Raw genomic sequence first — 27,114 nt, forward strand, 5'->3', positions numbered from 1 at the left:
TTTTGTGATTTCTTGATAGCGATTCGGTAAAAATCGCTATTAAGAAATCGCAAATGGGAATGATGATACATCTGGGCCCAAATCTCTTCCAAAAGATTCCCAGTTAGGCTTCGTTGGGTGAGTCACTGTTTGAAATTCCTTCATTTTTCATCCGATACAACGAAGCAGTCTTATCTTCCTTGGATGCAGTAGAAACATGTCAGAAATTACATTTTACATACTATAGGATAAAGACTGATACATGTTACCATATTAACTTATAATTAGCAGAGTGGAAGTTAGAATTGGCCATTTGTATGATGTTTTGTTTTTAAATGTTACAACTCTAAAAGCTTTGAAAATAACAGCAGATAAAAAATCCAGCAAAAATGTAACTGTGCAGGAGAAAAAAATACAGAACGTCTAGTTTTTGCGACAGAATTTTCAAATCAAAAAGAAGGTTAAAAAAAAATCAGCAAAACTTTATTTTGTAGGAAATTATGCTTACGAAGTTATACAAAGGTGACAAATGTCATATTTTGTAAAGCTTCTAAGTTCTTTCAGCTCCACAAAACTTTGCTGTTGGAATTTTAATCAAACCTCTACTTATAATATTCATAGTCAATATCTGAAATCCATTAGGAACCACTTTCATCAGTATTAATTAAATAATTGTCAGATTAGGATGTCATCTCTCCTCTCATAAGACCGAGGTGCTCGCAGCCATTAGCCTACAATCAAGGCGCTGTCACGTCCCATAAGACATATGTTCTGCTGCTTATGTCAATCTTTAATCAGCATGCAGTGACCACTCACATACCATCAGACCCTGGTCCTTCTGCTCATGTCAGCCTTTAACCAGCATCCAGCGACTGCTCATCTACCATAAGAAACAGGTCCGGAAGTTCATGTTGACAAGGTACAGGTCTCTTGAGCTGATTCACACAACTTTTATTTTTCGGCATCATTAAAATAAAGTCATTTTTTAACATTCTAATAATACTTCTTGGAAATGTGCATTTTAATGATTTGGTGGATGGGTGCTAGGTCCTGAATGCAGAGTCACATCACAAGGTGCCATTCTTGCCAGGAGTTCTTGTCAAATCCAAAATGGCAATTGTTTCCCCTAATCCCGCTCTGAGTCATGACCCCAGACGTATCTGGACAACCTGGCACTGGCTCATTGCACGAATATGAGAAATATTTGGATTGTGTTTTGTCCGTATCAATCCACTGTGAACAATGCATGGTGGTATAATCTGGGATTAGGCAGCAGGTGGATATGGGCGCTTTCCCCTCTCCTCCTCCCTACGGATGCAAATTTGAACACGGATACAATTATACCTACTCATGCGATGGGAGACTCTAAGCTGGAGCATGTGTTCATCAGTGATATAGACATTAGTGGCAGGGGTTTATCCACACAGCATCCCACGGTTCAAGTGCTGAAGGCTGTCCTACAGATTGAAATGGATATTTAACCACATATCGTGGAAGCGTGTGTTAGCCTAATTTAGCATGCAGCATCTCGTTCAGTAGGTTGTTGCAGGGCAGGTCCCCGCTGAGGTGTTTCTGGTACAGGTAGTCCTCGGCCTGCATACTGATGGCCCGGATCTCCGGCAGCCGCAGGAGCAATTGTCCAAACTTGTCGGCTTGGTGCTTGTGGCAGGTGGTATATTCCATCAAGCTGCGATTCACCTGCTCCTGCACCTGCTCCAGGAAAGGGAGTCCCAACAGGTTTTTTGCATCTGAAGGAAAAGAGGAAGGAAGGGTGGACGGTGAATTCTTTATTTTACCAACTTTAGGCAAATAGACAGTTTAAACAGCCTAAATGGGAATCAAGCAAATATTGTGCATCCCACAGGAGATTTTAGCAATAACTAATATATTAACTTAGCTATATTGCCAGCTCCTTGTAGACTTTGTAGCTGTAGGACACAATACGTAGGACAATATTAATTACGTAACTTATCAACCTTCCTGTTTACCCCAGAGGGTTGGACAGCTTGGCATAGACATTGCTATGTTTTCTAGGTTTATGAAAAGGTAGAATGGTCAGACATTATGTCTTGCAGAGGGAGAAATGTCAACTTTACCTAGCATGAAGACAAGGATTTGTGGTTCAATGAACCCTTGTGTGGGACGAGGCACTACTAGGCAAGATAACAACATCAAAGGCATGACACCATCTTGATTATAATAATCCAGCAGAAGCTGGAAAAGTGAGGTTTGCTAAATCCAAGATGTGCAAGATTGATTTTTCATATTGTTCCAATGTCGGTGCCTCAAAACATGGCTGGAAGGGAAAACCAGAATACGACCAGCAATGGAAAGCCGAATTATCGACACTAGAGATGTCCCAAAGTCCCAAAGACAGTATTGAGTAGACTCACAAAAGGGAAGATCAACAAAGAATGTTTGTAATAGGTTCATTATGGCAGAATAATCCTACTCAAATCGCAAATTGTGTGTTACATGAAATGTGTGAAATGTTTGCCAAATCACATAACGCAAAATTGTGTATGATCTTTGCGTTCCGGGCACTGGTTCGAGGATAGAATGCTATCCGTGAGACATTTTCTCTTTGAATGAGACATTTGCTTCTTGAGCCAGTGTCCTGCTGATATCTCACATGACTTATTTCCGCAAAGTATACTCTCATCAGAAAAAATTACTCTAGATACCATTAATGTGTATTTAGCATAGTATTCAATTTTTGTAAATATTATGCACATTTTATGGCATTAAGGGCCAGATGTATCAAATGGTTTTAGCCATTTTGTGTCTATGGGAAAAAGTGTTCATACATCTGGCCCTAAACCCTGTAAATTCCGCACACCCAGGTGGCCATGCTTATGGAAGGCTTTTTGAAATGGTCTATAGATATGATTGGAAGATACCAGACTGAAATCGATTTTCTTCTTCAATTACCTAGAGACCTTGAGTTTTCAACCACATGACAGGTGAGTTAAGGGACAGGAATTATGACAATGCAAGTGTGATTTTGTGCCTGGAATCCCATCTACAGCACCCTCACCTGAGCTGAAGAGAACCAGGAACCTGAGGCACACCATCTCTGGTCGGTCCACCTGAAGGGCCTGAAACTTGGAGACTAGCTCATGCGTTCGTGTCACCAGACTTGCCAGGGTGTCACCAGCCTGGGAGATGATTGTCGACAGGTCAACCTGCAGGGAACCGAGAACCATGGGTCAATGAAAGGTATTGATCTTGACGGTACTTTCTCTTGAGTGGTGCACCGCCTCTGCAGTATGATATTAATCTCTGAATTGTATCTTTCAGATGCACTGAAATAGGCACACAGCTCTGTCAAAGGCAGAGTTTTTGGTTTATCTTTGTCTCATAGACGATGCCCTTGACTGGCGCACTGAAATGGAGGGCACATTGGTAAAGTGTTTATTCAGTACATATGGTGAATACAATAGAGTTGTGGGACTGATATCACCTGGGGCTTACTGAAAAGATGATGAATTCCAATCCATTGTTGGATTGATGGACATTTGGAGAAGGATATACTTAGATAACCGAAAATAATATTTTACTGGCCCCATCATGTTGTAGTTATCCGCTGTCCCTTGATTTATTTATCCAATTGTCTACTCACACCATTGCTAATTTCAAGGCACTATCCTCCTACAGGAGATTTTCCCCTGACAGCCCATCAATGCCAAGCAAGTCACCTGTTGCCCGGTGACCAGAAGGACGCTGCCCTCCTTCCCGTGAAGCACCTGGCGGTAGATGTGATCAAGCATCAGCAGCTCTGTCCAGCAGTTCTGAAGAAGCCTCATCTGGTCCTCCACCTGGAGAGAGAGTGATGGGGAGAGAGAGAGAGAGAGAGTGGGGGGCGGGAGAGTGAGGGGGGAGAGGATGAGGAGTAAGAGAAGCCGAGAAAGACATGAGGGAGAGAGAAGAGAGCGAAAGTGAGGGAAAAAAGGCCAGGGAAAAAGAAAGAGGGAGTGAGTGGTAGAGAGGATGAGTAAGAGAAAGAAGAAGGGCAAAGTGAAAGAGGAAGAGAGGAAGAGGGGAAGAGTGACGGGGGATTTAACACGAGAATGAGAAAAAAGAGCAAGAGATAAGATAATAAGTGAGAGAGAGAAGAAGGTCGGGGGACAGAGCCAGACACAGAGAGGGGAGTCAAAAAGAGAGGAAGCGGCCCGAAGAGTGAGAGACAGAGAGATAGATAGTGAAAAAATAAAGGAGAAAGGAAGAGAGACAGGAAAAGGAAACAGACAAGGTTCAAGAAATAGGAGAAAAGAAGAGCATGAGAAGGGTACTTTTTCAGTATCTCATAACCACACTAAATATGAGACATAAAAATTAATAAATACATTAAATAATCTGAAATAGACAAAACACTACTCTTGTGAATCCCTCACACACACACCTAGGCCCCAATGCAACTGCACCTTCTGCACTTATAATAGCTGCAGGCCAGAGTAGCAAGCTATCCCCTATGCCTCTTTCACCCCTTCCCCACCACGCATGGCCATCACTCCGATCATAAAACAGAGTCTGAATTTTGTTTTTAATCAGCATTCAGAAACAATGTTGCCTGCCTCTTTGCAGCAAAGATGCTGCCAGCCGAAATGCTCTCCACCATGCCTCAATGATAAAATAAGACAGATGTAATTGTGATGCAATGGGCCCTTCAAACTCCTGGATCCAGTTCCACTGCACCTGCCTCACTAATGAGAGTTAATGCCTTGTGAAGCAGACGGTCTCTTATGCCCCTTGTTAAACTAACTACCCCGGCTTCCTTACTGCCATCTCTCTGAGGCTCTAGGTAAAGCGTCTCGTCTTCTTCACTGTTCTCCTCTCTTGGGCCATTGGTTCAATGCCCAAAGCAACACTGGCATAGCGACGGTGCATGGCCCCCTAATACAGGCAAGGACTGATACAACAGCCATAATAGGAGTTTAGTTGGGCCCTCACACCCCTGGTACCACTGACTCTAAAGTACCAATAATTTCTACTCTTCTGGCCACACTACTGGGCCATATCTCACCCCATGTTGCTTGAGACCTGTTCCCTGTCCAGAAAGGGGGCACTTGGACTCCAATGCTAACAAGGAAAATGGCTCACCACCCCCCTTTTGCCTCTAACATTTCCTTAATTGAGGTGCAGTGGTCACTCAGACCATTGCCCCAGTGCCAATGCTACTAACATTTCCTTAATTGAGGTGCAGTGGTCACTCAGACCATTGCCCCAGTGCCAATGCACCTACGGCACTAGTGGTAGAGATGGCACTTAAAAAAAACTGTCTGCATTTCTCAACACCTTCTTCAGGGCATTTCTGTGAGGATGTGAGGAAGCTGTCTCTGTACATTTGTACACAAAAAGATTAGACCCCACATAGACCCCCCTTGTAAAGCCCATCTCTTTGGTGATGTCCATGGTTTTTGCCCCGGTTAGCTTTCTCGAAGGCCATTGCTCTTAGGGCTAAGGGGTCAGCGTGATAAGTACTCTGAATATGACCCTTTTGGCCTTCTCCCTGCACCCAATCAACTCTTCTGAGAGGACAACTGCATGTTAACATAGGTCAAAGTTGGTCAGGTGTCTTGCGATATGGGGTTAAAAAACAACCATTCCTGACTTGTTAATGGACATTTGGATTCTTGGAGGGTGTTGACAGGGAGAGATCTCTAAAGTACTTTAATTTAAGGAGTCACTTGAAGTATCATGATGAGAAACATCTATTGTTTTTGATAGATAATGTAAGGATGCTGAGGTTTGGGAAGTGTCATTTTAGTGAAATTGTCTGCACTTGTACAATCTAGTTAGCTATTACTAATATGTATTGTAGGAAAGAACTTATTTTATCATATGCACTAAATCATTGAGTGGCAGCCTATCTTACACTGTGTGTAATACAATTTTTAAATAATTTCTTAAATATTTACAGTGCTGCAGTGTTGTAGCTATCCCTATGGCCCCCCGGGGCGGCATCTGATTTTGCCGATCGCGGTGGGCCTATTTGATAACGGGGAGGTGTTGGCGAGTCTCAGTGGCGAATGACGCCGCATGACTACCGTGGGGGGGAAGACGGGGGGTGAGCGATTGCCGCCCCCTGAGACAGCAGGGAGGAGCAGGAGGAGGACACCTGGGGTGGACTGCCCTAACGCCCCGTCCCCTTGCTACGCCACTGAAGTGCTTTCTGTTAGTTGCTGGGTCATCATTGCACTAAAATACTCAAGTTACTATTCTGCACAGCACCAAGCAGGATTCAATATTTTGACTCTGGTCTCAAAAACAGATCTGCAATGATTGCATTAACCAATTTATGTGTCATAATTAGGGCTCCCGGTTTTATGGTATTTTTTGTTGTTGCCATTTCCGTCTGTATTTATCCATATTTATTTTTTGGCCATTTTATCTGTATTTATCCACATTTATTTTTGCAACAAGTAAAAGTTGACGCACCTGCTATTATTTTTCCGCATTTATTTAAATTGACAATGTACACATGCACTCGGTTGTTATTGGCCAACACATAACATTCATCTGAAAAATCTCCCATTTGCCGAATGTCCCAAATACGCTTAAAAGTGCTATCACAGGCCATTTGTGTCGGAGCCTTGCAGTTTCTGTCATCGGCACAGAGTGCCGGATCCTCTTCCTCACTGAACACCATACTGCCCCACTGAGAGAAACTCACACTGCCTTCAGCTACAACCCAATTGTGTCCCGCTATAACCACCTGAAAGCAACTCAATTCAAATTATGCACTAGACTAGAGTAATATGCTGTCTGAAAAAAAGTAAAAGTGTACTGGAAAAAAGCAAACATTCACAGGGAATACACCATAATGCTTTTACACTCATTATTCAGAAATCAATGAGTGTATTTGCTTGAAAACCTAACAACATGAAAATAAAAGTAGCGCTTCACTGGTAATCTCTGAAAGGTGGCGCTAATGTGTTTGGGTGTAAATAAAACCAAACTGGCCACTTTGCGACTACTCTGTCTTGATTTGTTTAGTTATGTATTTATTTCTTGCATCTTAAAAGCTTTTTTCTCTCCTCCTGAGGCTGCAGTTTGGTGTAGAAAGACATTTGCAGCAAACGTTTTCCTCCTTTTTTGGATCCATTTCACAGAGAGACGAATGACGGAAAGGAGGGGAAAGAACAATCACGGTTTTCTACAAGTGAGGAGGACAGCAATAGAAAGAGAGGGAAGAAGAAGAAGAAAGAGGGGGGGGGGGGCAGCAGAAGTGGACACTGTCCTTGTCTCGTCCAGTAAAAAGGAAAAGACCGCAACCATTATGGGCAATGCAGTTCAGCCACAAACTCTGAAAACACTCCAGTCTGTGGCGTAGAAAGGCTTTGAGTTTGTGGCCAGATTGTTCTTGCAGCCACACATACACAGAGTACTGCTCTGCAGTCAAGCCACAAACTCGGCAACACTCCACTGACGTACCTAGGCTTTGGCACACCAGGAGGTGCTGGCATTCGATTCCTGTTTTTGCCGCCCCAAAACTGCATGCGCCACTGACTCCAGCCCCACCCCCCTCCCCGAGGGCACTTACTTTTGTTTACGTTCCCAACAGCTAATTACCACAGAACAAAACAAGAGCTGGCAAAACCAGCAACCTGGGATGCACAGTATAACAATAATTATAACGAGAGCAGCTCTTGCACGCCATCGCCTTTAAACAATTTTCCCTGTTTTTTCGTTAGCACCAGTCACTTCGGAAAGAGTTTTAAGTAGGGTAAAGAACATGTGAAAGTTGCATGCTTCCAGCCAGGTCAGCACCACTTTAAGGACTTTCGAGGGCCTTGGCGCAGTAGTTTGGAGACGCGAAGAGTTGAAGTACAGCTTGCTTTGTTGAGTCTTGGTCTAGGTTGTTGTACGTGCCCAGCTGGCTAAGGTTACCACATGTTTTTATCAGGCACATCTGGGACACGCTGTCTTTATGACACTGATTCAGAAAAGGGGGGGGTGATGAACAGAGTGTCTGAATTAAGCAGACCACTCTTACCCAGTCCAAAGATCAGGGCTTGATCCATCACCGTTTTTTAGCTCACTGCACCATCCCAGCTCAGAACTTGGCTATATGCAAATTAGTCTGACCCTGGCCCAGTGCATCAAATCCATATTACATACCGAAGGCTGCCATTTTCCTTTATCATAATCCCAGTCTTCGGTTACCTGCATGTCCCCTTTCCTTAACTCTATCACATACTCTCAATTTGACTACAGTTTATGAATTGCTGTGATACGTGTTGTGTCTAATTCAGTTGTCTAGGGGTCTCTCTGGCTGACAGAACCTGCAATTCATAGGCTATTCAGGTGTGAAAAAGGAATCTAAGGTGCAAGGATCGATAAACATCCACAAGACAATGAGATACCAAATTAGTCATTTGAGGCACAGAGCTAGGGCTTGTGCCCAGACTGGACCACCTCCTACTTCTGTTTTCTCAGATTACCACTGAAACCCACCAAACTGTAGAAGGACTTTCTAACAGTTTTGAGTTTCCCCATACTGGCAAACTACAAAGAGGGTATACCACAAGGAGCATTTGGGAACGGGGTAACGGGCTATGGAGGGGTGACAAATGTGGCAAGCAATACTGCGACTAGCTCAAGAGAAAAAGCTGACACTATGAAACCCCACTTGACACTCTAGATGCTATCTCGTTCAGTGCCACACTTTTCTGAAGCAGTGCATTTGAGTGTCTGATCTTGTTGTTTTCAAGGGATGTAGAAAAGGGGCGAGAGCTTGATAGAATATCCTGACTCATTGGCACACTCCCTCAACTAGTCAGAAAAACAGGGGTGACAAAATTACATCCAACCAGATGTCCTCCTACCACTAGTAGACTAATCATGACCATTCTTAATCAATGGTCCCCATCTGATCTCCTAAACGGTAGAACAGACAATAACCCACATAAGCTTCAAGAAGAATGACAATCATGTTTGTAAAAGCTGTAACCCCAATTGGCTTTGGTTAGCTAACTGCTACGTGGTATTTTGTCAAAAGACTCAAAACACTGATAGTAAGTCAAAGCTAATTTGCCGTGGCAAGCACCCATTGAAGCTGATTTATTGCTGCTAGAGATGCAGGGATGAATAGTGTATTTGAAGTGTGTATTATTCGTACCAAGATAAATAATTGCAAAGTACATAGGGAAAACCGCTGCTCAGCCTTGATCGCTTGAAAGATGGCTTTGATCATTATTCTGATACTATAAATGCTATGGAAACCGACGAAGAAACTGTTGAGGCTGCATTCATTCAAGGGCTATTGCTGGAGGTATAAGGTGGGTAAGGAGAGACTCTGCCCTGCCCTATTGGTTCCTCGTGTTTGAACTGTAGTCATTTTGGGGACTGGAAACGAGATTATCCAAATTTGCAACAGAGTACTAAACATGAGGTAGGCTCCCCAGGAAGGTAAAATAATTGGGGGAAAATCAAGTGTAGACTGTCAGGTCAGGGATAGTGTTCCTTCAGGACTCATTGCTATTGTCAAATGTGCTGCACATCAATTCAATCAGGACGAAGTGTGCAAGGGTATTGATTTTGCTGGTCAAATTGCTACAAAGGCTGCTTTGTCTCCCGAGTCTGAATTTACTTTCTGTGTATACCCGGTTGCAGAACATCTTATGACCACCCTCAAGGCTCTTACTGATTTACAAGAAAGTGCCTTTGATAGTGAAAATAATATAGGGATACAATAAAGGCAAAAGAGAATCTGATGGAGTGTGGAAGGGACAAACAAGCAAGGGAGAATGGTCACGCTTAGAGTACTGCTTTCTAATTTAGTCCAATTATACCATGCCATTGCCCATGTTAGTCAAAACAGCATGATATGCACCACAGGTACCCACTAGTTTGCTACCTGCTTCATTCCATTGCCCAACAGTATTGTCATACCTGTGGCTGGTGCCAAGCCTTCAAAGCAGGTAAGGGTGTCAAAACCAGGCCTAGGCGTAGTTCGCTGAGTTTCGTGTCTCAAAACTCCGCAAAGTTACAAAAAAACTTTGCGAAGTTCAGCGAGTGGTGGAGTACAGTGCAAACTGCAGTTTGTGTTGGTATTCCTGCTTACCGATCGCGAACTTACTGTTCTCGATCGCGAGCGGGGAAATAACTCTGCTGCACATCGCGAACTGGAGTTTTCTGCACTCTGCGAACTCCGCGGAGTGCGGAGTGCGGAGTGCAGAAAACTCAGCAAACGGAGCGAAGATCACACCCAGGCCTAGTCAAAACCACTCCCAAAGCCTATCCACCCATGCAGGGTAACTTTGTCCATGCGCAAATAGACTTCATTTAAACACCTAGATGTTGTTCTTATGTTCCTGTTATAGCGCTAATGTGCACATGCTCAGGATAGATTGAGCTTACCAACCTGCTTGGGCTGACACCGTAGCTAAGAAGCTGATCTAAGACTTCATATCAAAGTTTATAAAATCCTCTTCGGTTTACAAGAGGCAAAGAAACCCACATTATTCCAGCTGTAGTTCAGGAACCCTGTAATCCTCTAGGGATTAAATAGCATTTTTATTGTACTTATCAATACGAGGCCCCTGAGAAGGTTTATTTACAGTGATAACGCAAGAAGCAGAATATCTAGGATTTGTGCAGAAGCTGGGCTTAAGTGGGCTGTTGCTCTACCTTTCACATTCTGGTCAATTTGAGTGCCCCTGTCCAAAATACTAAGCGGATTTATTATGAGATCATTTCAGGGTTCTCCATCCTACTTCCTGCCACCCCTTTTAAATGATGATGTGACTCCAGTCTGCAGTCTACTGAATCACTGTCTCAACAGCTTCTGTCCCCAGGTCAGAGCTACTTTATTCATCAGCCTAGCAGAGACCTGCCATGATCTTCAGCCCGGACACTGGATACCTGTAAAAATCCATCAACAAAAATGACTCTCCTACCCTGGCGACAAGGCCTCTACCAGATTCTGCTCACCACAAACACCTTTGTGAAGTGCTAAGGATTGCTTGCCAGGATGCATCCACGGAACTGCAAGAGGACCACTGAACCAAGAGAGACACCAAACTAGCAAACGGAAGCACTCCTGAACCTGCAACGCGAAGAGCTCCTTCACCTGCTGTAAGAAGGAACAGAGCTCTTGGAATTTGAGTCATTACTAACCCTGCATTTACGCCAATGAACAACAGTTCTCTTGCATCAGCCTCTTAACACTATCACTTCTGCAGCAATTCCCCCTCTGTGCTGAAAGTCCTTGGAATCCATTGTTCATGACGAGCTCAGCTCGTCATAAGCACAAGACCAGTGTACTGCAAGATGAGCTGAGCTCGTCATGAGCATCGAAGGGGTTAAAGTGCCCCTGCTGCTGCACTATACCAACATTATCAGAGCTACATCCTGCAAACTTGGTTGTTGGAAGTCTGCGAGCTACCAAAGTCTTGGTGGCTCTGGCTGGCCATCTGCACTGCAATCCTGCTTGGTTGGATCTCCATGTGGCTGAGTCTGGGAGGGGCAGGCAGTTGGTGTGAATCATTTAACCATACTGAGACCTACTCTGGGACAAATGCTCCATCAACACCAACAACTTCTTGCAGCAGTACAAGCAGTACATCTATGTTCTACAAAGTGCAACAAGTAGACAAATTATTAGAAGAGGTAGGGAACAAAACTGTGATTGATGTCGGTTTGTTCTCTGATCATTTGGAAGCTTGATGTACTGTGGTTTTACCGAACAGAATATCTCTTGAGTTTATCCTACTTGCCCGAGGTGGGGCTTGCGCTATCATAGGTGCAGAATGTTGTACTTTTATTTGAATGTCTCTTTAGGAGAAGTGCGGCTCAATGGTTAGAGCGGCAGACCCTGATACAGAGGTCTAGCCCGGGACCAGGGTTCAATTCCCCGCCGCGGCGGGTCTTGGACTCAAAAATTTCACGGACCTGATAATTCTCGCCTCGGTGCCTATTCTAATCATAGAGTCCCACTCTGCAACTCTGGCCCCCACAATGCTAAGGATGCCTGGCCTTCACCCTGGGGGTGCCCAGGAGTGGACGCCTCACAGGGAAAGCCAGGACGGGTTCCACAGCGGTATTCGTACAAGTGCCTTGAGACCCTTGCGGGTGAGTAGTGCGCTATACAAGTATCAATTTACATTACATTAGGTATACACTAACTGATTGAGCAACTACATGTGAGTTGGGCACAATTGCATACCTTAAAGATGCTACATCATTGGAAGGTGCTTAGTCGTGGTTGGAAAGCATTTTTGGAGGTTGGCGAGATGAAGATTATTAAGTATATACTGGTCATTTTCATCATCCTTTTGCTTAGTTATGTTGCTTGTCCCAGTCTGCATTGCATCCATCTCAAGTCTTACAAGGGGCAAAGGTAGTCCCCATCCTGCCTCGGGCTTGGAAGCATGCAAAAGGGATCCCCTTTTGAAGAAAGTGACTCGGGATCAGACTACACTTGAAAATTATCGTTCCATCTCCCTGCTTTCCTTTTTACCCAGAATTGTGGAAAATCCCGTCAGCGTTCTCCTGACCAAGTTCTTTGAGTTCAACTATATTTTGGATATCTATCAAAATGGCTTCAGACCTTCCCATAGTATGGATTCTGCTCTTTTGGTGTTGACGGCGGTGCTCCATAGAGCTGCGGGTGAAAGCAGTTCCTCTTCCCTTATTCTCTCGGACCTGAGCGTTGCCTTTGATACCATATTGCATAAGGTGCTTCTCCAACATCATTATGATAATCTTATACGAGGCAAATCCTTGACATGGTTTGAATCTTTCCTTAACAATCACTCATTTCAGGTTATCCCCCCCCCCTCCTTTTCATCCATGCAGAGACTCTTGGAGCATGGGGTCCCACAGAGTTCCTTGCTGAGCCCCATTCTTTTCAATATCTATGTCAGGCCACTGGCAGAGATTTAGAAGCTCTTTGGGGTCTCTAGACTTTCTTCCGCGGATGATACACAACCTATTGTCACTTTTTTCTTCAGATTAATCCAAAGCCACAGTTAATTTCCAGATGTGTATGCTTACAGTGACCAGTTGGATGGAAACAACTGCTTTAACCTTAATACCAGTAAAACCGAGATCCTGCTGTTTGGAAAGCACACCCAGGCCTGGGGAGACCACTGGTGGCTGTAAATTCTTGGGCTTCCTCCAAAACCCAAATCATTTGTAACATAAATTGGGCTTTTGGGAGTGCGATACCCTTGCATGTGAGAACCAAGAGAGAACTCTTGCAGGTACTTATTTTGGCCTACTGAGGGGACTCACACCCATTATCGGCTTCTTTCAACCTCACATTCGACAGCTGTTTATTCAAACCCTGATCCTGTTGCACCTGGATTACTGAAAAATCTTGTATCTAGGTGGCAAGAAATCGGCTATTGAGAAGCCGCCATCAGTCCAAAATACCACTGCTAGATTACTGTTCTCTCTCCCGAGGTTCTGCACTGCCTCTATGCTCCTTCAGAAACTTCACTGCCTGCCCACAAAGAAGTGCAAGACGTTTAAAGTCCTAAGTACAGCGCATAAGACTGCATCAGGAACCCCCATTCTCTCTGAACTCATGCAACCCTATCTTCCTACAAGAGCTCTTCGCTTAGCCGACCTAACCCTGGTGGTGATTACTCGGTTTCAAAGAAAGAGACTAGGAGCTCGCTCCTTTCTGGTCCTGGCCCCGGCCCTTTGGAGAGGATGCCCCTCGTACCATTTTTGCTTTAGGTAAACAGCTTAAAACTTGGCTTATTGCAAATTAGGTTACTTCCTTGACTTCTCATTGTGCCCCGTCTCTCTGCCTTTCTCTGTTCTGTGATGCTTTTTCTTGTGGAAGCATAGGGAAGCCCCACTGCAGGGGCAGCCATGTGCTCTACAAATCATAATAACATAACAGAGATGATGTGGTGGGATCCTGAGTAAACTGCTCTCTTGATTATTAGAAATGACGTTAGGCTGGACACCCATCACTTCACATGTCTTGCAGAGGCTAGAATGCTGTGGTAGACAAGGTATATGAGACCAGTCTTCCGCCTCAAGGCCGCCTGCATCATTGGCTGTAGCTTCCAGGCATTCCTTCAAAATAACCTGCCTGGTCTATAAATGCTCTTGAGTGCCATTCTCTTGTACCTAAAAGAGAGATTAATAAATCACTACCCTGCAAGATCTCCACGTCCATCAGAACAGTATTTAATGGTCATTTTAAAATGTATTCTCATTTAAAAAAAGAAGAGGGATTTCCCGCACATAGGTCTTGTGATTTGAAATTCTCTCCACTAGGATAGTAAAGCCCCCTTTTTGTCTCATGAAGGAGGCTTTACTATGCAGGTCAGGGTATGTATAGGCATGGGCGGAAAATCCGTTCCGCTCGCGGATTTTGCGGATTTTCGGGAAATCCGCAATCCGCGAGATTTGCGAATTTCCCGCAAAATCCGCAAATCCGCGAGCAGCGGATTTTGCTCGCACTGCTCGCACTGTTCGCGTGAGTTCGCGCCCCGCGAATAAGTGCAAAATTGCAGAAATACGATCTTAGCAAAACTGAAAGTAACTACTTACCAGGTTCAAAAGTTCAGGCTCATCATTAGTAGCCATTTCCTGTAGTGCTTCCTGAGGGGCCCCTCCAGCGTTCAGTTGCCAGTTGAAACTATTATGTGACCCTGCTCTGAACCTCAGAATAGTTACACATATGCCACAAAGGTCCTGAATTACAGCTAAGGGAGACAAGCAGGAGCCAGGCTGGAAGTTAAAATCCATTAATCAGCCCCTAATTCATTATTGTCAGTTGGGGCAGGGCAGGTGTTGTAACTAATTTTGCAACAATGAAAGCACTTAGCAAGTGCAAAAGATCACTAATCAGGGCGCACTAAGGAAGCAGGTGCCAGCTAAAAAAATATTTTGTGACACATTAATCAGCCCCAAATTAATTCAGGTCACTTGAGGCAGGGAAGGTGTGCTTTGCTTTGCCGAAAATAATGTACACTGGACAACCAGAGGGTGTGGTGATGAAACAGAGGGTGGCATGGGTGGGCCAGAGGGTGGCATGAGTAGTCAGAGAGTGGCAGTGGTGACAGAGAGTGGCAGTGATGAAGAAGAGTGTCCCAAACAGGCTGGACACGTAGAAACAACAAGTTCGCAAAACTTGCGACCCGACAGGTAAGTTCGCAAATTGCGAAATTGTAAAAACCCTCGCGAACTGGCAGAAACACGGGCGAACACAAAAAAAAAAAAATCCGCAAATTCGCGGGAATTCGCGGATTTTGCGGATTGCGAATCCGCAAATCCGCAAAATTTGCGAACGCGAGATCCGCAAAATTCGCCCATGCTTAGGTATGTAGCATCTGCCATATTTCAAAGTGACAAGCGGCTTGCCCACTCTCAGTCTAAGCCTTAACAGATGCCCCTCAGTCAATGTCTGTTCTTGACTACACCGTGCTCTATGACCGTGCCAGTTGTGGGACCAACATCCCCTTCCATATAACACTCTCCCAAGCAGATAACCTGCTCCATTGACTATATCATGCTGAAGTGTTTACAACCTGGCATTTTGGAAGAGGTAAGAGTGTGTCCGTATCCCACCTGAGGCCCCCATTTTGGAAGAAGCTGTATCCAGAGTCTGATTTTGCCATTTTTAGGTCTCGGCAAGAAACGCGCGAAGTGCGTTCTCGCCAGAGAACTATAGTTGCCGTCTCAGCCAACAACGAGAGGGAAGTAGAGACAAGACCTGGCCGCGCGCAGCGTTTCCCCATAGGATAACGTTGTGCGCGGCCAGGTCTTGTCTCCACAGCATGGCATGGCAGAACGGATCGCGCCGCGCGCCTCTCTGGAATGCAGGGGGAGTCTGCATACCAGCACGCGGCGCTGATAAACAGGCAGGCTTTTTTTTTTTTGTCGTCCCTCTCTGAGCGTCGAATGGCCCCCCTGTTGCACGGCACCCGCTTCCTGTCTGACGTCACTGCACGCGCACAGATACCACTCTCTGCGCTCCTCAAGCGCAGCTGGAACCGGACAATTTGTTCTTTTGTTTCTAAGTCTAACGTTCACTCCCATCCGACGCCTCAGTGATAATTTTAGAATCAAATTTAGAGGTGCGAGTGGTAACGCGGTATTTCCCAGTTCGGATGCGAAGCAAGTGTCAACTCGGAGGTTTTCTTAGAAGCCCACCCTATGCTGAATGCCACGGCTGCCTAGTTTTGTTTCCACTCCGTGCCTCTCTTCCTGTCACCACCCTGCACTACCCGTCGCCTTATCGCACGCCTGCACATTCTTTTTCACCCGTGCGTTCCTCTGTCGAGGGTTTCCTGTCTCCATCCCTCTCACCTTCTGACCTTATCTCTGGGCTACAGAAGGAGCACGCAAAATAAGTCTTTGACTCCAAAAACGAGTTCCAGTGCCCTCCACTGGCACAAACGAAGCACTGGCCGTTGGAATGATTACTTTTATGCTCATTGCACTGAAAATAATGATATTACGTGCAAAAGCTTTAAGCAAAATCATATTACTGGGATGAGACATATTTGAAACTGTACTTTTTTGCATTGATATATGAAGCTCACACATTGATTCCTGGAGCAGATTGTAATCTTTTAATATTATCTTACAAACGTGCGGAACTGCGGATCTGCTGAAACATTACATCTCTTTATCTTGCTAGCTAGATCAAAAAATATTTCTTAGGAGGTTGAGCGTTGAAATTGATGCATTTGTCGGACGGAATGACTCTACTCAACCGACTGCGCTTGGACGGAACAGGGGAAGAAAGGCACGGACATTAAATAAAAGAAAGTGGGCATGAGGTACAGAAAGCTATCGGAAACAGGAACTGTAACCTGCGGAGTTGTCTTACAAGACTGCAGGATGGGTGAAAGGCGGAGTCAGCAATGTCCGTGAACTGGAAAATCCACATGGATGTTGGCAGTGTACTCGGCTTCAAAGCACTACAGTCTAGAAGAAGTAACATATGGCAGCAGCCCTGCATGGACGTGGAGAGGGTGCACACCTTGCCAGCGATCTCCACCCCCGCAGTGTCCTGCGCTCCCCTGCCTGTACTCATTGATTCTCCTGGCGACACATTAAAGAGCGTTTAGCCGCGAAGAGCAAAGCCACGGAATAAAAATCCAATCACTCGGAGGATTTATCGTGTACTGGCTAATTACGGATTCACTCAGCTGCCAATAGTACAAAGTTGTTTTTTTTACAGGGATTAAAGCTCTATCTTCTGGTACTTTAAGCGCTATATCGGATGCTGCTCATCAATCACCTTGAACGTAGGGTGTTCACAGGGCACAAGTCCTAAAAAAATAAGTGGGGGGACGCTGTCACAGGAAGTAACGTCACAACAGGAAGTGACGTCACGAAAGGTGGCTCCGATCTCGTCCCAGAGAGGCCAAAAATGTGAAATCCAACTGTTTGGCAGGGGGGGGGGGGGGACGGCGTCCACCCTGTAAAATAAGTGGGGGGACGCCGTCCACCCACGTGGTACCCTGACTCGAGTCCTGGGTGTTCACAAACACAGCCCAGCCGCTGGGATTTCAGTGTCAAGTGGCTCTGTCGCCTCTGTGGGCAGACCACTGTACCCCCACTCCCAAGGATGGATGTCGGAGTAATGGCTCTGCTTTAGTGAGGAGGGCAAGAAACATCACTGAGGTGTAAAAGGCTCGGGCCAAGATCACACTGTGCGTCACGGGTTTCACTGGCTAATGCTATTTTCTAATTCAGGGCCAAAAAGCGTCCCCATCACTGCCGTGTCAACGTTTGTTGTTTCTTCACTGCGAACAGCCGCCCAGTGTCTTGTGCTCTCCTTAGGTGCAGCCCCTGCTCTTAAAAAGACAGGTGATGTGAGTTCTAAGGTGCTCGCCGCCGTAACTGCCTTGTGTATTCAGGTAAGATTTTTTTAAATGGAATAGTACAAGAAACTATTAATTGTAAAAATGATTTTTTTGACTATTATTTCTTTGAAAAAATCTGAAGTGGTGTAGCCCAACCACTATAACACTGCAAAACTGAATCTTGCATAGTCTTTGAACGTAACACCTAATGCTGGTGTTTCTAAGCGCACCTAAATTGGTACCACCAAATTCAGCACCACCACATTATCACTCAGCACCACCACATTATCACTCAGCACCACCACATTATCACTCAGCACCACCACATTATCACTCAGCACCACCACAGCACCACTCAGCACCACCACATTATCACTCAGCACCACTACATTATCACTCAGCACCACCACATTATCACTCAGCACCACCACATTATCACTCGGCACCACCACATTATCACTCAGCACCACCACATTATCACTCAGCTCCACCACAGCACCACTCATCACCACCACCACAGCACCACTCAGCACCACCACAGCACCACTCAGCACCACCACATTATCACTCAGCACCACCACATTATCACTCAGCACCACCACAGCACCACTCAGCACCACCACAGCATCACTCAGCACCACCACAGCACCACTCAGCACCACCACAGCACTCCTCAGCACCACCACAGCACTACCACAGCACCACTCAGCACCACCACAGCATCACTCAGCACCACCACAGCACCACTCAGCACCACCACAGCACCACTCAGCACCACCACAGCACCACTCAGCACCACCACAGCATCACTCAGGACCACCACAGGATCAGTCAGCACCACCACAGCACCACTCAGCGCACCCACAGCATCACTCAGCACAACCACAGCATCACTCAGCACAACCACAGCATCACTCAGTGCAACCACAGCATCACTCAGCACCATCACAGCATCACTGGTTCAAATATGTTCTCTCAATGTTTCAAGCTTTATTACAAATGTCACAAAAAGATGTTAATAATTCACTTCTGTTCTTGTTTATTTATTAGTTTTCACTTTTATATAGTGCAAACTTTACCCGCAGGTATCAGAGCACTTTAAATCAGCATGCTTATAACAAGCAAGACTAGCACTCTATATTACTGCCAACTTAGCTTAGCATAAGCAACAGCTAACCATTCACAAACAATGTTTATATACCAATTGCAAATAAAAAAAAATGAATGCAAAGCATTGTCATTTACAATGCCAGTAACTCAAACTTTAATGCTGCGAGACCTTTTGCATTGCAAATGCTTGTTGAGGTTGTCTGCAACCTGTCCACCGCTATGGCACCGATGTGCAGTCCTGTGTTGCATAAGTCTCTTGTCTAAGGGCATATGCATCAAACCCAGTCCTTTTCATGGCTCAAGACACACCTCTCATCTTCACAAACGGATCAAGGCTACTGAGAATTTGTGAGCATTAATCCCACCTCTATGATCCAGTACTGCACCAAAATGCTTTGGTTCAAATGAGTCACTGGTTTGGCTTCTGGCAGACCTTCATTTATTTACTTTACGGCTCAGATGCGGCGAGTGGAAAGGATCACACAGGGCAGGATTTCCATGAAGAAGAAGAGCGTACCCAGCAGAGACATTGAATGATCCGAAAGCTGGGTCTGGTGGCTTAGTGGATTAATGCGTCCACTCTAAGGACCTGTGTTTGACCTCATGGTCACAGGTTTAAATCCTGGTGGGCCCACTCGGCCTTTCATCCTTCTGAGGTCGATAAAATAATTACCATTGAGTTGGGGAACAATAAACATCTGTTATTCAGAGCCAAGATACCCTTGGGTGAACGTGCACTTTACAAGTCTGCATTATGGCACTCCTAGCTCTTCCCCTGTGATTCACAGAAGGAAGTGTCCAACCCAAAAATGTAATTTAATTTACATTTTTAATGATTTAGTTCACGCACGTCGTCAGCCACTCCTCTGTACGATCTCACCGCTCTTACTTATCTATACCATCTAGCTGATGAGGTGTGGGAACAGATGGACGTTTCAATTAAGCAGAGCATAACTCATTAACTGTAGGTTAAGGCCCATTGCAAACACAGCCCGGCTTCTATTATTGCTCAGTAAATATGAGTAAGTCTACCTAAGGAATCGCTTCCGGTTCTATGTCCCTGCGTGCCAGCTGTCCCCAGCAATGCAGCTTCTTTCTGTTATTCCACGTTTTCGCCTCAAGAGAATTGATGGAAGTTATTTGGCATACAAGGCAGCTTCAGCCTGGAGTTTGCTTCCTCTGGACCTTCACAGTATCCTAGATCCTAAGCTCTTCAGGAAAAGACTGAAGACTATTGGTCCATTCACTTCCGGCCTACTTGGCTCACACCGGGTCACTCTTTGAGTACCGTGAGCAGGGCACGAGTCCTAAATAAAGAAGCGGGGGGACGCGGTTACCGGAAGTGATGTCACGACAGGAAGTGACGTCACGAAAGGTGCTCTCCGATCCCGTCCCAGAGAGACCAAAGAGTGAAGTCCAGCTGTTTGACAGGGGGGACGGTGTCCACCCGGTAAAATAAGTGGGGGGACGCCGTCTACCCGCGTGGTACCCCGACTCGAGCCCTGACCGTGCGCGTTATAAGTGCTAATAACATATCATAACAAATAGCATGTTGAAACATGATTTAAATATTTACAGAATATGAAAAATCTGGGAAGGTCTTAGTTGAATATTTAGAGTTGAGCAAGGTGGGTCATCTCCCAAATATCAGCGCATGTCCTGGTCGCCGAATCTAAAGCGTCGGAAACTTGGAAGGACTGCTTAATATAGATCAGAGCCTTCCGGCCTTTTTTTTTCTTTTTCGCCGTGATGTTCAGGAACAGGAAAAGAAAATGCAACAATGACGCCTAAGCTCAGGTATAGAACTACCTGCATCACAGAAGCATTCTTTTTTTTTTTTTTTAAACAGAAACAACCCTTCACTTTAGGGGTTTGTGTCTGTAAAACCCAAAAAAGGCTGACGGATGGCCACGACCCACCTGGCATTATATTTTTCTCAAAAGAGCTCCGGCCAAGCTGGCAGGAGCACTTTCAGGGAGAATTCCCCAGGAGGTTTGGCCAACTCTGCCTCAGCACCTCGATAGAGCGAGACCACGGTGGCCTAAAGTAATCCTTAAATGTGCTCTAATGTAAATGGCTTCTGTTTCAAAATTGCATAGAAACAGGCAAAATGTTTATACAATCCAAATGAAATAATTATAATATACAACCTACAGTAAATATCCTTATGCAGTAAGAGACATTTTTACCCAACTTGTGACAAACTTAGTGTAATACCTGTCATATATTAAGTTTGTTCTGTCATCAGAAAGAAATAGCCTGTCACACCTTATTGCATGCACCCTGGCAGCCACAGGGCTAACAAATGTCAAAAACTATTGACTTAGAACGGAGTTGTCCCTATTTTCAGCATATATGCATCCGCTCCTCTTATGTGTCCATTCATAAATGATAAGAAAACATGCATTTCAAGTTCCCTTTCCCTGTGACTCGTGCTATGAATTGTATGCAAAGTATCCACTCTGTAAGCTGTGTTTGGTGGTACATCTTACACCAAACTTGGAATTCTGCTCATGATAATATGAGCATAGGAACTGAGGGAGTGCCATGGGATGTGGAGGGCATCAGAACTCAGAATTAGAGTCGGATCCTAGGGATAATTTTAGGGCTCAAGGATAGATATGGGATCCAGGAATTGAGTGTGATCCCTGAAATGGGGAGTCGGTTCCAGAGGGAAACCTGAGATCAAATAGGTGCTCTGAGTAATAGCGGAGACAATAGCGTAGAGTATTAAGATACAATGGAGTTCTACAGAGAGTCTAAATATCTAAGTTAAGAATGTGGACCTTTGCATGGGATGGAACCCCAGAATAGAGTGAGGTCCCAGTGGCAAATCTGGAAAACTGGGATAGTATGGCGGTCTCTGGCACTGAGTGAGCAACCGTGGGACACAATGGGGGTATGATGACCAGATTAACATCTTGAGGTTTGATTTTATGAATCAGTGCATTACTTCAATGGTAGCTGAAAATCTGATAGGAATGATCAGAAAAAGCAAACCCTAGAAATGGAAAAGGAGTACCTATGTGTGAAAGAGCCCCTTCAATAGGGCCCTGTGGTAAAGTGGGGTCTTGTTCAAAGAATGTGAACTCTTTCAACGTGAGGGTGCCATGAGATAAAGTGAGGGAGGACCTTAGATAGGTAGAGGGCACGATTGTTGGAATGGTCACAGGAAGAGGATCTCTGCCCCAGACAAATTAAAGTCTATGGGAGGGAGAAAAAATCTAATTGTTTTGCATAAGATCAAGTGTGAACTCATCCATAAGCCTGTTGAGGAATCATTTTAAAGGGCGTTAGGCAAAGAGATGCTTATAGCAATGCCTTTACACTTCAATATTTACCATACAATGACTTTACCACTTAGGTAAGCATTTTTTTGTTAAATAACATAATTATTATGTTATTTAAAAAAGGGTTTAGGTATGGGTAGTGGTAAAGGGAGGTAAGTGTAATTTTAGGTTTTAGAGTGAGTAGTGGTAAAGTGAGGTATTGGTAATTGTAGGATTTAGGGGTAGGTAGAGGTAAAATGGTATGGGTAATTTTAGGGATTTGGGTGGGTAATGTTAAAGAGAGGTAAAGGCAATTATAGCGTTAGGTTAGGTAGCAGTAAAGGAAGGAAAGGACCGTTTTAGGATTAAGGGGTGGATAGAGGTAAAAGGAGGAAAGAGTAATTTTAGTTTAGGGGGGACAGAGGTAAAGAGAGGTAATATAAGTTTAGACTTTATAGGTGGGTAGAGGTAAAGGAAGGTAAGAGTGATTTTAGAATTAGGGGGTGGCTAGAGGTAAAGGGAGGCAAGTGTAATTGTAGGGTTTAGGTGTGGGTTGTGGAAAAAGGAGGTAAATGTGTTTTAGGAAGGTTAGAAATAAAATAAAAACATGGGGGATTTGGGGTCTTTCCCCCCCTAAAAAGAAAAAAAAATATATTAATACACACACAAACACAAGCACACACACACATATGGTGTTTGGGAGGAATATAAATAAAGTTATTTTAAAAAGAACAATTATATGTACTCATCTTACATAACCTTACTATGCTTGGTAAAGGTATGTATGGTAAAGGTATCTGTGTGGTGAAGGCGGTTTGAAAAAGGCATGCATGGTAATTCCATGTGTTGTAAAGTAATATTTTTCATAGCAAACTGGAGCCACCAGCACATTCCCAGGGAATTACTGCCCTATCTCCCTCCTGCCCAGTCTAGCCAAAGTCTGTGATAAGGTGGTGACCAGACAACTTATGGAGTTTGTCGAAGGGTCGGACATCTTGCATCCAGCCCAGTCAGGGTTTCGATCCTCCTACAGCACTAAGTCAGCATTGGTGGAGGTTTCCGGGGCCATACGTGAGTATTCGGATGCCGGTGGGAGAGCAGCCTTAGTAATGCTCGACCTGCCTGCAGCGTTCGACACTGTTCCACACTCCCTGCTGCTTGCCCAGCTCACTGATATTGGCGTCATGGGCTCTGCCTGGGGCTGGCTTAGGTCCTTTCTGGAAGGGCGGGTGCAACAGGTCTGGCTGCCGCCAGCCGCGTCAGCCCCGCAGCCAGTCGCCACAGGGGTTCCCTTCTTTTTAACATCTATGTCACTCCTCTGGTCTATTTGGTCGAGGACTTGGGGGCTAAGGTGATTGCCTACGCAGATGACACCCAGCTCCTCTTTACCTGGGAAAAGGATGCAGACTCTGTGTCCTCTGTCCAGCACAGCTTATCTTCGGTTTTCAAGTGGCTTGCTGCCACACAACTCAAATGTAACGAAGACAAGACGGAGATTCTCCTTTATGGTAATTTCCCCCCCCCCCAGTTTCAGGGACACGATCTGGCCTCCTGGGTTGCCCCTACCAACTCCTAAAGGGAAATCCACTAAGAATCTAGGAGTGTGGTTCGAGGACAATTTATCCATTTTCACCCAGGTAAAGAAGTTCTCAGGCAGCTGCTCTGGCCTCCTTAAAACCTTAAGAGATTCCTCCCTCTTCTTCCTAGGCCTGCTAAAGAGATGGTCATCCTCGCTTTGATTCTTTCCCGCTTGGGTTACGCCAACGCTCTGTATGTGGGCATCCCGGGATACACATTGAATAAACTTCAGGTCGTCCAAAATGCGGCCGCCAGGCTTCTCCTTGGAAATTCCAACAGGAGTAGCGTGCGCGAACATCTACGCTCACTGCACTGGCTTCCCGTGTCCGAACGGGTCAAATTTAAACCCCTTGTCATTGCCCATCGTACCCTCCATGGGCATGGCCCCGCCTATCTATGGAAGCAGTTTTCCTTCTATGTCCCGCTGAGACAATTACACTCATTTTATCTAAAGTGCCCCGCTTCATTTGCCACAGGCTGGGCGGCTGTTCCCTTGCCGTGAAAGCCGTCCAGGCTTGGAATGCCCTTCCTTTTGCACTTTGCGATACCCAAGACCCTCTGGCCTTCAAGAAACATCTAAAAACCTACCTCTTCGCCTAGTGTTAGTTTGATGACTCCTCTTGGTTTCGCCCCAGGACACTCCTCGGAGTAGCTGCGCGTGTTATAAAATTATATAACATAACATAACATTGCTGGAGAGTTCCTGTGCTATATCTGCCACTATGAGTAATGTTTTTTTTGGTGCATGAGGTTAAAATGCGGGTTGCAGGCGAAAGCCACAAAAAAGTCCATCTTGGTTTGGGGTCGAGGGTCCAAGTCAACCTCAAGCTGAGCCAGAACCAAACAGCCGGCTCCAGCCTAGCTTGAGCGGTCACTGGCTCGCACCCCTCTACTGATTGCTTTTAAGACATAATAATCCTGGTTCACTGTTAACATCAAGGAAGGTTATTACTGTCTGACGAGGATGAATAATGAACAGTGCTGTGGGGCAGTGTCTGAGTTTGCTAATGCCCGCCAGCCCCCTTCATCATCCATTCTCGTAAGAATCAAAGTGGATGAGAACCGTCTGGACCACTTTTCTCAGCATTTATATGTTGCAACTATAGTTCCTATACTTTTCCTCAAAAAATACTTTTCTCGAACAGTTAATCATGCTAGTCATTTTCCAAAGACTGAAGGGTCTGGAGTGGTATCCTGTCCTGTGGGCGAAGAGGAGGGACCGACTGGGTTAGTGGCTCAGTAGACTAATGCATCCACTCTAGGAATCTGTTTTTGACCTCATAGTCATGGGTTCCAGTTCCAACTGATCAACTCCTGGGTTGATAAAGCCAACACCATTGTTTTGGGTAAAAATAAACATATGTTATTTCAGCACCAAGAATTGCAAGCCTAAGTGAATGTGTGCTTTACAAATACACATTATGTCAAAGAAAAAACGAGGATTTTATTTCTATAGTAAAAATAAATGTGAAAATAGGTTAGTGAGTAAAGCAAAAGCCAGCTTGTGAGACACCCTAAGGATTCAATGTTTTTATTTTTTAGTTTTATATAGCACAAACTAGACCCGAGACATCAGGTATCAGAGCACTTTACATGAACACCAGTTTAGTTACAGATGGACACATTCGTTTTTTTGAGGCACGGGGAGACTAAGTGATTTGCCCAGAATCACAGGTTGTTGAGCGTCGTTGGCGAGACTCGAACCCGGTTCCCCAGCTTCGAGGTCGACCGCTCCAGCCGTAAGGCTACATTGATGTCACCTTGAAGCTTCAGGTTGACTGTGAGGAACTTGGAAAGCTGGAGACATCTTTTTGAGCGGTACATGAGGGATGCTACCAGTTGAGTTCTAGAGTCCATCTTTTCGATGGAAACTAAAAGTTTGCTCTGGTTTCCAAATAATGAATGAATGCAATGTTTCTGTAGGTCAGATATTTGTTAGTTGAAACGTTTAGTGAGCTGCTGCTTTGGCATGTTCTACTGTTTTAAGGGCATTTTCTAACTTCTGACTAATGTTAGGGTTCATCTCCATTGAAAGGGCCCCCTTTGGCAGAAGGGAACTCTGAAAGCCTCAGTAGTGTTGAGTAAGAGACACTGCTTCCATGTAGTGAGAGTGGAATGACATCAAAGTGATGCCTAATGTTTTGGTTGCTTTTCCCCAATCTAAGAAGCAACATGTGATGGGCATTCCAAGCAAAGCACTTTGCACTTTATGTTAATTTGTACTCTCTTCTTGCATGTTAGGGTGGCCTACCCGAAGCCGATTTTTGTAAAATATGGTGTTAGAAATGTGGAGGATGCGATGAAGTTAGTTTATAATATGAATTCTCCGGATAAATGTTTTTATATTGCCACTTTTATCTCCAAATCAATCCAGATGAGAAATAGCATGCTGTTTTAAATATTTATTTCTTTTAACATGCTTTGTTTTTATTATCTACCTTTTTAAATTGTATTGTATTGTCCCATGCATTTTGCTTATGTGCTTTTATGGTCATTGTATTCTAGTAACCGAATAAAGCTTCATGGATTGAATTGAATTGACATCAAAGTGATGCCTAATTCATATTTGTTCCCGAAGCAAAAGTGCAGATTACCTGCTAAGAACTGTGGGCCCTTGTTCCAGTTTGTCCAAAATGGGCACCTTCCAAAAAGTGATCCTTTAACCTTCCCAAAAAGGATTTGCACTGGAATTAATGTAATCGCCTTCCCCAAATTCCTCCACGGCCACGAAACTGATTTGGTATACAATGTTGCCTCTATTTTTTTCTGAATGAGTCGCTTGTAAGCAGAGGTTAGCTGTATTTATCTATTTGCCCCGAGCTAGACCAGGGCGGTGCTAAATGAATGTTAATGAACATGGAAGCTGCAAGTCTTCACTTATTTTCTCTTCCTCCGCGTGCAATGCTTTTGCGTGGGAAGTATATGTAAATGAATTGTAAATCCCAGGTTTCGACACCCGTACAATAACTCATACCTGAAATGAGCACCTCACCTAAGTTTGGCCGGCTGCCCAACATGTTCTTCTATCGCCCAGTCAGCAGCTCCTTATCAGACCATCACTTCTCATTTCTGTCTCACGTTTATTTCCACACGATGATGTTCCTTGCTCCACCCTTTTTCTATTTTTGCAGTTCTATATAGTGCGAACTCGGCCCAAGGGCATTGGAGCCCTTTACATGAGCACCAGATTGCATTACATGTTAATTTACATGCAGATCAAGTGATTTGCCTAGAATCACAGGATGTTGAGCCCACGCCGGGATTCGAACCTGGCAGGCCAGTTTCAAATCCAGCCCTTAGGCCACATTCCTTGCCCTCTGCTCCATGTCTTATTGTTCAGCTCTCTTCTACTTACCTGCTGGTGGGACTTTCTCACTGTTTCAAATTCCTGT

The 27,114-nt window shown here is 44.8% G+C and overlaps 1 protein-coding gene across 1 annotated transcript in view; it reads right to left on the bottom strand.

Annotated features, from left to right (window-relative positions):
* Positions 1-445: 445 nt before the first annotated feature.
* The window catches only part of LOC147748335 (nuclear receptor subfamily 5 group A member 2-like), a 48,979-nt gene continuing 22,310 nt past the window's right edge, over positions 446-27,114 (bottom strand). Inside the window, exons 5-7 of the mRNA XM_086960413.1 lie at positions 3,678-3,797; positions 3,017-3,164; positions 446-1,727 (exon numbers count right to left, since the gene is read on the bottom strand). Of these exons, the coding sequence (XP_086816539.1) occupies positions 1,483-1,727; positions 3,017-3,164; positions 3,678-3,797 (513 nt within the window). The 3' untranslated portion in view covers positions 446-1,482. The remainder of the gene's footprint in view (positions 1,728-3,016; positions 3,165-3,677; positions 3,798-27,114) is intronic.

This window comes from Lissotriton vulgaris, chromosome 1_1 (genome assembly GCF_964263255.1).
Source record: "Lissotriton vulgaris chromosome 1_1, aLisVul1.2, whole genome shotgun sequence".
Lineage (NCBI taxonomy): Eukaryota > Metazoa > Chordata > Amphibia > Caudata > Salamandridae > Lissotriton > Lissotriton vulgaris.